Here is a 10529-nt window from a genome sequence, read left to right as displayed (position 1 = left end):
TGTTTTTTTTTATTGTTTACTTCTCAAAAATTTTGAAAATTCAAATTTTAAATTTCCTTTGGATTTTTTTTGTTTTGATGAGTCTTCAACTTGTTGTCTAGGTTTAAAATGAAATTTCGTACAAATTATACATTTCATATACTAATTGTTTAACTTCATATTTCGTATCATCTATATCAATATTCATAGCATTGCCATAAAAATCTAAAAAATCATTTACAACATTCCACTTTTGTGTGAGATTTAACGTACTAGCTATTAGGTAAAGTAGTGAAATTTGCGTCCAATATTTCCTAAATTTTACTTGTCAAGAAATGGCATGTAACTTTGATGTTCTCTATATTCATTGAAACAATTTGCTATACTATATATTTCTCTTAAAAGAATGTGAGTTGTTGGGTATTTACAACCAGAAAATATAACTGTAGCATGATAAAATTGTTCTAATATAAAAATAAGTATATCTAACAAATTCCAATCAAGTTCAGTTATATGATAAGATGGGGGCATTTTTTTATTCCAAAACATTGTTAAAAGTTCTCTATATGGTGTTATCATTTGTAATAACAAAAATGTTGAATTCCATCTAGTTTCAATGTCTTTTAAAAAATTTTTATAGGGCAGTTGATAAGCATGAATTAATTGTTTTCATTCTCTAAGTTTAGACGTATTAGTGCGTATAAATTTTAAATAACTTTTTACTTTTTTTAATGACTCTGAACCTACACGAAAACCATCTTGAACACATAGATTTAAAATATGACATGTATATCTATTGTGAAACAAATTTTTCCCTAAAATTAAGGGCACATAAAGTTTTAATCGTTTCACTGCGACATTATTATTACTAGCATTATCAAAAGAAATAGCAAATAATTTTTCCAAAATATTGTAATATAATACGGACTGTGAAATCGATTGAGCTGTGTAGTTTTCACTATGTGCTTTTACAAGTTCTTTAAAAGTAATTATTCTTTTTTGAATAGCTCACATATCATCTATCCAATGGGCTATCACACATAAATAATGATTATTTGTTAGTCCGTCATACCATATGTCAGACGTAAGTGAGATTTTACTAGTAAGTTGATTAAATACATTTTTTAGCTTATCTTTATATATTAAAAATAATCTAATTGCTTCATTTCTAATAGTGTTCCTAGAGAAACCTCTAGACTGTGAATTGTGTACAGTTTTACAATACCACTTAAAAGTGAGATCTTGTGCAAACAAAAAAGTGCATTCTAATTTAATTATCATTTTAGCTAAACACTCCTTGTCTAATTCTGGATTATAGAGATGAATATTACCTGAAAGATTTAATTGAGTTTGTGTACTACCTTTTTCACTACAGGCCATTGCCTCTTCATGCTTTGTCGCTTGCCTTTTTAGATGACCTGTTCCATCGCCACACACAAAATGTTTTTTTACATACCTTACATTGGGCTCTTTCACCCTCGCCTTCAACCTGAACTATTTCATAATAGTTCCAAACAACACTTGTCCGCTGTCTTTTCCTAACAGCTCCCACATTTAACGGATCTACATCATCTTCTTCGTTCTCTCTGGGTGTTGGTGGGGGTGGAAAATCAGCAAGGCCAACAAAGTTGATGTTGTCATCTTCTTGTAGTGAGTCAAGTGGAAGTGTTTCATCCTGATCTGTATAATTTGTGTTATACAAATCATGAATGAAATCCACTAGGGGTTGGGGCTGAGGACGATGAGGTGGACGGATTATGGGGTTAGATATGCTAGACCGTGGTGGATCTATTGAACCAAAAGGAGTCCCACGAGAAAAACGAGTAGATTTTGAGCGACGAATGAAAGACATTATTATTGATAAGAATAATATCTAAATTGTGAATGGATAAAAACTTATAAAATAGAAAGACAAAAATAAGTAAAAATTAAGAAATGAAAACTCAAGAACAATTGAACAACAGAATTGCATGGAATTCAAAAGTAAATGAAAATAACTCATATTTGTTTTCCTATTTATAGACAATCAGGGGACTTGCAAATTTGAATTTTAAATTCAAATATTAGGAAAAAGTCGAACTTTGGTGAATTTCAAATTTTCAAACGTTGTGGCAGAAAGGTTAGGGAACATTTGTCAGGCTGTCACAAATACTTGTCACATTGTGACAAAAAAGTGATATAATGATATAACTTGACATAAAGGCAAACTGGCAAATGCGGGTGAATACTATGAAGCATGGAAACGGCTCGGAGGCGCCGTTTCAACATTTCCGAACCATTTCCCATTTCGAAAACAGGAAAAAATGGCTCGAAACGTTTTCGGGCTGTTTGTGTAATTTTTAGAAACTCATGGGATGTTTCTAGAAACGCGTTTCAATTGCTTCCAGCTGGCCGCGGCTTGAAAAAAGCCCTAAATCCCTAAGTTTTTCCTTTCCTCATATTCTTCTCATTCTTTTTTCAGTTCGAGTTCGATCGCCCTCGCCCTCGCTGCCACCTGCTTCCAGTCCGGTTGCTTCGTCGCTCTCGCCGCTGTCAACTTCGTCGCACTCGCCTCTAGTTCGTTTCGGTGCTCCTCGCCGTCTGCTTCCAGCACCTCACCGTCTGCTTCAGCGCCTCGCTTCGTTGCCTTTGTCGTCGTCACCCTCGCCATCGTGCTGTCTTCTGTTTCGTCGCATTTGTCGCCATCTGCTTAGCGTTCCCTGGTTGCTTCCCTCTTGTAAGTAATCTCCTTGGCTATTTCCCTCTTTGTGGCTTGTATGTGCAATTACAGTGTTGGCTAATAGCTTGTATAGTTGTGTATATTTAATTTAAGTGAGTTTTGTATGCAATTACAGTGTTGTATGTGCAATTACAGGGTTGGCAATTATGTTATATATATTTAATTTAAGTGAGTTTTGTATGTAATTTTGATATATGCAGTTAAAAATTGGTTGATGCTTTAATTAGAAATCTTACAGTAAGAGAAATGCTCATGTTTGAAAACTTGCTATTTTGTTCTGTGCGTTGGATGTTTCAAAAATTATGTTGGGTTTCAATAACATGGCTGTGGGTTATGAACTCCGCAACTACAAATAGGTATTGTTGTTTGTTTATATTTGAATTTTTTTATATTAAAAAATATATTTATAAAAAAACCCTTATATTTTTTAAATTTACAGTTTACCCCGCGTTTTTGTTTCCTACCTTTTTAAAAATTGCCGTTTCCGCATTTCCGTTTTTTTATCGGAAACGTCTCCCGTTTTCGTGCAACCTAGGGTGAATATTCAATTTCAAATGGCAAGGCTGGCAAGCTTAGCAATTAACATGTGATCTTTATAAAGACATAATGAGTTGTCACAAGACTTGTGATGTAACGACCCGTTAGTGGGTCTAGGTGTTATGGGTATTTTAGTTTGCACATTAGAGTTGTTGCCTTTATTAATTAATTGTTAAAAATATTATATGAGTTGGTAATGGGGGTAAATTAATGAAAATAATATTTGGTGTGAAAAAGTCTCAAAGTTGTGGGCTAAATGGGTTTGGGCCTTATTTGAATTAGACCATTGATAAATAATTAAATCTTAAGTGTAAATGAATTGGGTTGAACCCAAATCTCAAGAAAAGTGCATTGGGCCTTAAATTGGATTGGGCCATATATTTTGACTTGGGCTTGGGCTATATATTTTGACTTGGGCTTGGGCCATGGGCATAGAGAATGGTATCTTAATTAAAAAGAAAAAAGATTAAGAAAATGATAAAATGACCAAAATGGGTAAGAGATATGTGAATTGTGTGTGTTAGTATGAAGGGCAAATTAGAGAAAATTAAAAGGGAGATGGATTGAAAGGAGTTGGGAGACAAGTCTCCCACATTTTTTCCCTCCTTTTCTTCTTCTTACTTTCTTGTTCCCTTCTTCTTCTCCCTCTCCCGATTGTCTCTTCTTCCTCCATTGTTCTTCTTCATTGAAGCTTTAAGTGGAGACTATGGAATTTTCAATTTCAAGGGGGTGTCTTCATCTCTTTGGATTTGCAACCATCTAAGGCAAGTTCCCTTCCTTCTTGTTTCAAATTCAAGATCTTCTTCTTCTTCTTCTCCTTATGATTGTGTAAGTTCTTCTTCTCTTGATTATATTTTAATGCAAGTTCTTCAACCTTGTTTCCATCTTAGAAGGCTTGTTTCCTTCATTTTTAAGTTGTTGCTCTTAAATTCTTATTCTCGGATTCACTGACCATGTTATGTTCTTTGGTCTATAACTCCTTGTGTTTATATCCAAATTGAGACCCGTTTGTTGGGTTGTAAACTAGACATCTTAAGCTTAATTCTAGACACAAGAATCGAATTTTTTGACTAATATTTGATCATGTTATAGCCTTGTAAATCCCTGCTAAGATCTGGAAATTTTATTGCTTTCGAGTAAACTGACCTTGTTGTACTCTTTAGGGTATAACTCTCTGTGGTTATATCCGATTCAAGTTCCGTTTGTTTCTGTATAAACTAGACTTGATAATCTTCATTTGGTAAATTTTTTAGAATTTTTGGCTGTGTTTTGAGCCTACAGTATCCTTGTAAATTCTTGCCCAGAATCTGGAAATTTTCTGCTCTATTTTTGAATAATCTGTTCTTGCTTCGGTTTTTGGGGTATAATGCTCTGTGGTTATATCCAAATTGTGATCCATTTATTTTTATATAAAATAGACTTCATGGGCTTCGATTCGGTATAAGATTTGAAATTTTTGGTTATGATTTGTACCCATAACAACCTTGTTGAATTCTATGTAGAATTCTGTAAATTACTGTTACAAATTCTGCCTTGTTTCGGTTTTTGTGGAATATCTCCTTGTGGTTATTTCCGATTTCAAATCCAGTTGATGTTCCAGAAACTAGACTCATTAGGCTTTGATTTGGTATATCGTTTGTGGTATTTGACCAAATATTGAGCCCAGATTGGATTTTTGAAAATATGCTTGAAATCTGGAAATTTCTGAAATATGTTGTTATTCAACTCTTCCTATGTAGTCTATCCTTCCTACGTTTAAAATTATGATTTTTGTATAGTTCTTCCATTATTTTTTTGAATTATTCTTGATAACCCTCATTGTTGGATAAAAGGGTTTTATTTTCCTTATTTCGATAAATCTTGCAATATTAATTCGTTTTCTTGTTGAACATTGCAAAAATCTAAACAGGGTTTTGTGTCACCCTATATTTCTTAAGGAATGACATTTATTCATTAGGGTCTAGTGTCATGCAAGATTTAGTGTTTCTTGCATGTATAAATTTTGATTCCTTGCGATTATCATTGGGGTAAAAATATACCGTAAATATTGGTTTGGGCATTTCTATAAGTATGAGTCAATAAATGTATTAAAATTTACCCTGTGATCATAAGATAGTGCACACTTTAATTTATGTAATTGTGCATGTTAAGCATGATTTGAGATTTTTCTTAATCATTGAGGATTGACATGAAATGGGGATATGCATATGTGATGCATGATTATACTAATTTGCGCACCTATTATTTTGCGCGACGGCTAAGTCCGTGGATGAGAAAGGATATCCTATGAGCGCTTGACGCGGGTGAGGTGGCCATCAACCCAGAAGGCGTGGCTCAAATTGTTATCATTTGTTGATGTATTTTCCTGATGCATGTATATTCATGAATGGATATATATATATATATAGGCCGTGAGAGCCTTGAGAATTATGCAGAAAAAAATTCCCTACTATTGGTGCATATGCATGAGCATGGGAACGAGTGCATAATATATGTAATAATCACGGCATGGGAAATTAATGTAAACCGAGAACTTATGAGTCGCGTTATACTAATATCTCCTCATAGAGTTGTTTATTCTATCTTGATTATCCCTGCCTTTGATTCTATATCTCCATGCTTTATAAATACACTTGCTGAGCCTTGTGGCTCACCTTGTTTACTCTCATGTCATTCCAGGTACAAGTAGAGCAGTGGTTGAGGGCGAGCCCAGTGGGGCTAAAGCCCAGGGTTAGAAGTGTACAGAGACCTTCCAAATTAGATGGTCTATGTTAGCATTTGTGATGAGGGCAAGTGTGAGGAAATTTTATGTTGTAAAATTTGTTAGTGCCCTTGTATTTCATTTTGTTTAGACTATGGTCTAAGATGTTGTAAACCTTTATGTTAGCTTCCGCTGAGTTTATCTAAGGATAGTATTATGGTGTTGTATGTTATTGTTCTATATCACACTTGTGATGACCTCCTTTCGGATATCCTATGCTAGCGGGACTATCCGGTAGTGGGCCACTACAGTTTTGGTATCAGAGCAACTCGGGCCGTGTGTTGGGACCGTGTACTAGCCTAAGGCTGGGGGTACTGGACCAGTTACCGTGTATTAGCCACAGGCTGGGGGTACTGGACCGGGGACACTGGACGGGGGATTATTGGTAGGTTATAAGAGCAAAAGTTGGGATGAGAGGAGTCTTTGTACACATAGGAATGACAAGTAGAGTTAAGGGTGTGTTTAGTGGTTTGAATGAAGTTAAGCTAAGATAACGTTCAAAAGATAATTTGATTGTGTTTGAAAATGAGGGGTTAAGTCCTTTATAGTAGTGAAGAGGTGATGAAGTGGTTCGCCGAATATTGAGACCATGTATTGTCTCAAGATGTCCATAGAGAGTGAAACCCACGGAATGAGGAATGGCTCTAGCATGGAATAATACTACAGGTGATGCCTATCAGTGACGGGTTTAATGCTAGGGACCACTGAATGCAGGTGGGAGGTGGCCACTAGGTTAGCTCATGTTGAGGGACCGTGACCCTCTATATGGAATAACCAGTCTGTTGTAGAGACGATTAAACGCCGAAGACCTAGAGTGAACTATAGGTTATGTCTGGACTAAGCCTAATTTTCGTGGGGATTATAGTGTCATGATAGTGCCACTAGCATGGCGCGGCGGTTCAGAAGTTTGTGTAGCTTGACTTAGGATGTAAATTTCCAATCTTCGAATGAGATGACAATTAAGATTCGATATCATTTACCTCGATGTGATTAATTATTAAAAATTGTAAGAGGTTGAGATAATTTGTTTGTAATTGATATGCTATTGAGGGAAGGACAAGGGAATGAAATGTGAAAGTACTCAAAACATAACATTCATTCCATATGTTCAAATATAATACAAGAGATCAAGCCGTACAGTAAAAAAAAAAAAAAAAAAAAAAGAGGGGGGCAAACCATAAAAACTGATAATGTGCCAATGCTCAAGGACGTCGGCGGTGGCCAAAGATGACTGGACCTAGCTCATCAAGGTCATCCAAGAGCGGCATCTGGCTGCTGTTCGTTTCGCCAGGGTGAGGTAGAGTAGCCTCTGGGATGGTGGGAGGACTAGAGCTCCAGTTGAAATTTGGATCAAATGGAGGAACAAGTTGGGGATGCGAAGAATAATATGCGAATAGTGAATCTTGCAAATAAGCTCGATAGGCTTGCAGCTCACTAACCTGTTGCTGAAGAGCAAGAATGTGAGATACACACCCATAAACAGGATCCTGAAGCCGGGCTTGAGCTTCAAAGAGAAGTGTATCGGAAGCCCAAAATCGGTCATTTACCGAAAGCGGAGTCAAGAGGTTGACGACATTTCTGATAGTATAAACTTCACGAACGGTAGCAAAATGAGCAGTACCACTCTCACAACGAAAATAAGGAGCAAAAATGCACTGTGGATGACATCCTCTATTTAAGACTACACAGGCACCACATCGAGACCGGGGGTTCATTGTGTTGTGCCTTGGCATGATAGATATGGATTTGGTTAGATCTAAGCAAATCAGATATGTGTTAGATCTAATTGAATGGATCAAATCAGATATGGGTTAGATCTAATCTGATAAGTCAAATTAGATAGGGGTCAGATCTAGTGGGTCAAACCTGAAGCGGATCAAGTCCGGTCGGGTCGGGCCGAGTTGGATCGGGTCGGGTCAGGCCGAGTTGGATCGGGTCGGGTCAGGCCGAGTTGGATCGGGTCGGGTCAGGCCGAGTTGGATCGGGTCGGGTCAGGCCGAGTCGGATCTGGTCGGGTCGGGCCGAGTTTGATCTGGTCGGGTCGGGCCGAGTTAGATCGGGTCGGTTTGTGCCGAGTCCAGTCGGGTCAGACCGATTGGGTCGAATCGACCCCGATATGACAGCAGTTGCAGAGGCGACGAGGGTCGCTGTGGCGGCTGAGGGAAGCCGAGCAAGGGCCGACGGCTGTGCGAGGGAGTAAGCAGCGGTGACTGCGTGACCGGATCTGGCCAAGGTGTCGGCCGATTGTGCCGGCAGTGATGGTTGGGAGGAGCTAGTGATCCGTGACTAGGCGTGAGGAAGCCAAGCGATGGCTTGTGGCTGATGGCGATGCAACGCTGGGGTGGTTGCCGAGCTGGCGATGGCGGTCGTCGGAGGTGGTGGCGAGGCTCGCGGTCGGTTGCTGATTGGCCGATTTGTGAGTTGCAGAGAAGAGGAAGAGGAAGAAGAAGATGGTGATCGGCGGCTAGGGCATGAGGAAGTCACGCGGTGGCTTGCGGCTGCTGGTTACGCAGGTGCTGCGATGGCTATGGTGGAGACGGCCGATGGAGGCGGTGCACGGTGGCTGTTGCCCTAATTGTGCATTGCAGAAGAGGAAAGAAGAAGGAAGAAGGAAGAAGAAGGGAATTCGGGAGAAGAATGAGAAGGAAGGAGAAATAAAAAATATATATATATAATAATATATATGTAAAAAAATATATATATATAAATATATATATAATATATATACCAGAAAATCCTTAAAATATATATATATATATATAAAAAAAAAAAATCCCTAGAAAATAGGAAATGGAGATTTACTAATATTTCAAAGATTTTGGAAAAAAAAAAAAAAAGGGGGTTCGGGCACGTGTTTTGAGACGGTGCACAAAAAAAATCGAGATAGTGCACCAGAATTGAGGTGATGCACGAGAATCGAGAATTTGCATGCGTTTCAAGGTCAAGGCACACATACCAAGGAAGTGCTTTGAGGCTCAGTCAAAGGTGCTTCGGGACTTAAGATGAAGTGACTTGTGCAAATTTTGAAGTTAACACGCAAATCAAGATGATGCGCTTATTTCAATGTAAGGCACGAATATCGAGGTAGCCCAATAAGTCTGAGAATATGAAGATTGTAGCTTAAACAAAGATGATTGAGGCTAGGTTGGTAATTAGGTAAGGGAAGTGACCCCAGTTGGCAAGTGACGTCGGATAGTAAGAAAAGTCTCATTATCTTTGTTGAACATGAAATAATTCCTAGTTAGGAGAGTGGTGTGGTGAATATCTCGTTAAGCTCGAGGTATGGACTAGGGTAGTGCCATGATAGGTGCGTGCTAATTTGGAGTTTTGGGGAAACTCAATCCTCACTATATCGGGCCGTTTGAGATTTTGGAGAAAATGGATCCTTGGTTTACAAGTTAACGTTACTTCCTCAGTTGTTAGGGATGCACAATGTTTTTCATGTATCTGTATTGAGGAAATATGTGTCAAACCCCCAACACGTGATAGATTATCGAGATTTAGAGGTTAGAGAGGATGCTTCATATGAAGAAATGCCTGTTAGCATTTTGGAGCGAAAAGAAAAAGTGTTGCGAAATCGGTCAATTCCGTTTGTTAAAGTCTAGTGGCAACGTCATCCTCCAGATGAGGCTACTTAGGAGCTCGAGAATGAGATGATACGTCGCTTTCCCCGGCTATTTGACTGACTAGGTATGAATTTGGGGGACCAAATTCCCTTAAGGGGGGGAGAAACTGTAACGACCCGTTAGTGGGTCTAGGTGTTATGGGTATTTTAGTTTGCACATTAGAGTTGTTGCCTTTATTAATTAATTGTTAAAAATATTATATGAGTTGGTAATGGGGGTAAATTAATGAAAATAATATTTGGTGTGAAAAAGTCTCAAAGTTGTGGGCTAAATGGGTTTGGGCCTTATTTGAATTAGACCATTGATAAATAATTAAATCTTAAGTGTAAATGAATTGGGTTGAACCCAAATCTCAAGAAAAGTGCATTGGGCCTTAAATTGGATTGGGCCATATATTTTGACTTGGGCTTGGGCTATATATTTTGACTTGGGCTTGGGCCATGGGCATAGAGAATGGTATCTTAATTAAAAAGAAAAAAGATTAAGAAAATGATAAAATGACCAAAATGGGTAAGAGATATGTGAATTGTGTGTGTTAGTATGAAGGGCAAATTAGAGAAAATTAAAAGGGAGATGGATTGAAAGGAGTTGGGAGACAAGTCTCCCACATTTTTTCCCTCCTTTTCTTCTTCTTACTTTCTTGTTCCCTTCTTCTTCTCCCTCTCCCGATTGTCTCTTCTTCCTCCATTGTTCTTCTTCATTGAAGCTTTAAGTGGAGACTATGGAATTTTCAATTTCAAGGGGGTGTCTTCATCTCTTTGGATTTGCAACCATCTAAGGCAAGTTCCCTTCCTTCTTGTTTCAAATTCAAGATCTTCTTCTTCTTCTTCTCCTTATGATTGTGTAAGTTCTTCTTCTCTTGATTATATTTTAATGCAAGTTCTTCAACCTTGTTTCCATCTTAGAA

At 37.9% G+C, this 10529-nt stretch overlaps 1 protein-coding gene across 1 annotated transcript; it reads right to left on the bottom strand.

Annotated features, from left to right (window-relative positions):
- Nucleotides 1-7198: 7198 nt before the first annotated feature.
- On the bottom strand, nucleotides 7199-7711 carry LOC127796403 (LOB domain-containing protein 18-like). Its single transcript, XM_052328536.1, has one exon. It carries the CDS (start codon nucleotides 7709-7711, stop codon nucleotides 7199-7201), a length of 513 nt encoding a protein of 170 aa, XP_052184496.1.
- Between the last annotated feature and the right edge of the window lie 2818 nt (nucleotides 7712-10529).

The sequence above is a fragment of the Diospyros lotus genome, chromosome 3 (genome assembly GCF_014633365.1).
Source record: "Diospyros lotus cultivar Yz01 chromosome 3, ASM1463336v1, whole genome shotgun sequence".
Taxonomy (NCBI): domain Eukaryota; kingdom Viridiplantae; phylum Streptophyta; class Magnoliopsida; order Ericales; family Ebenaceae; genus Diospyros; species Diospyros lotus.
This window is presented reverse-complemented; position numbering and strand designations above follow the sequence as displayed.

Bases quoted from the DNA above. Each gene is read 5' to 3' on its own strand.
- LOC127796403 (XM_052328536.1), bottom strand. From the start codon at position 7,711: ATGAACCCCCGGTCTCGATGTGGTGCCTGTGTAGTCTTAAATAGAGGA.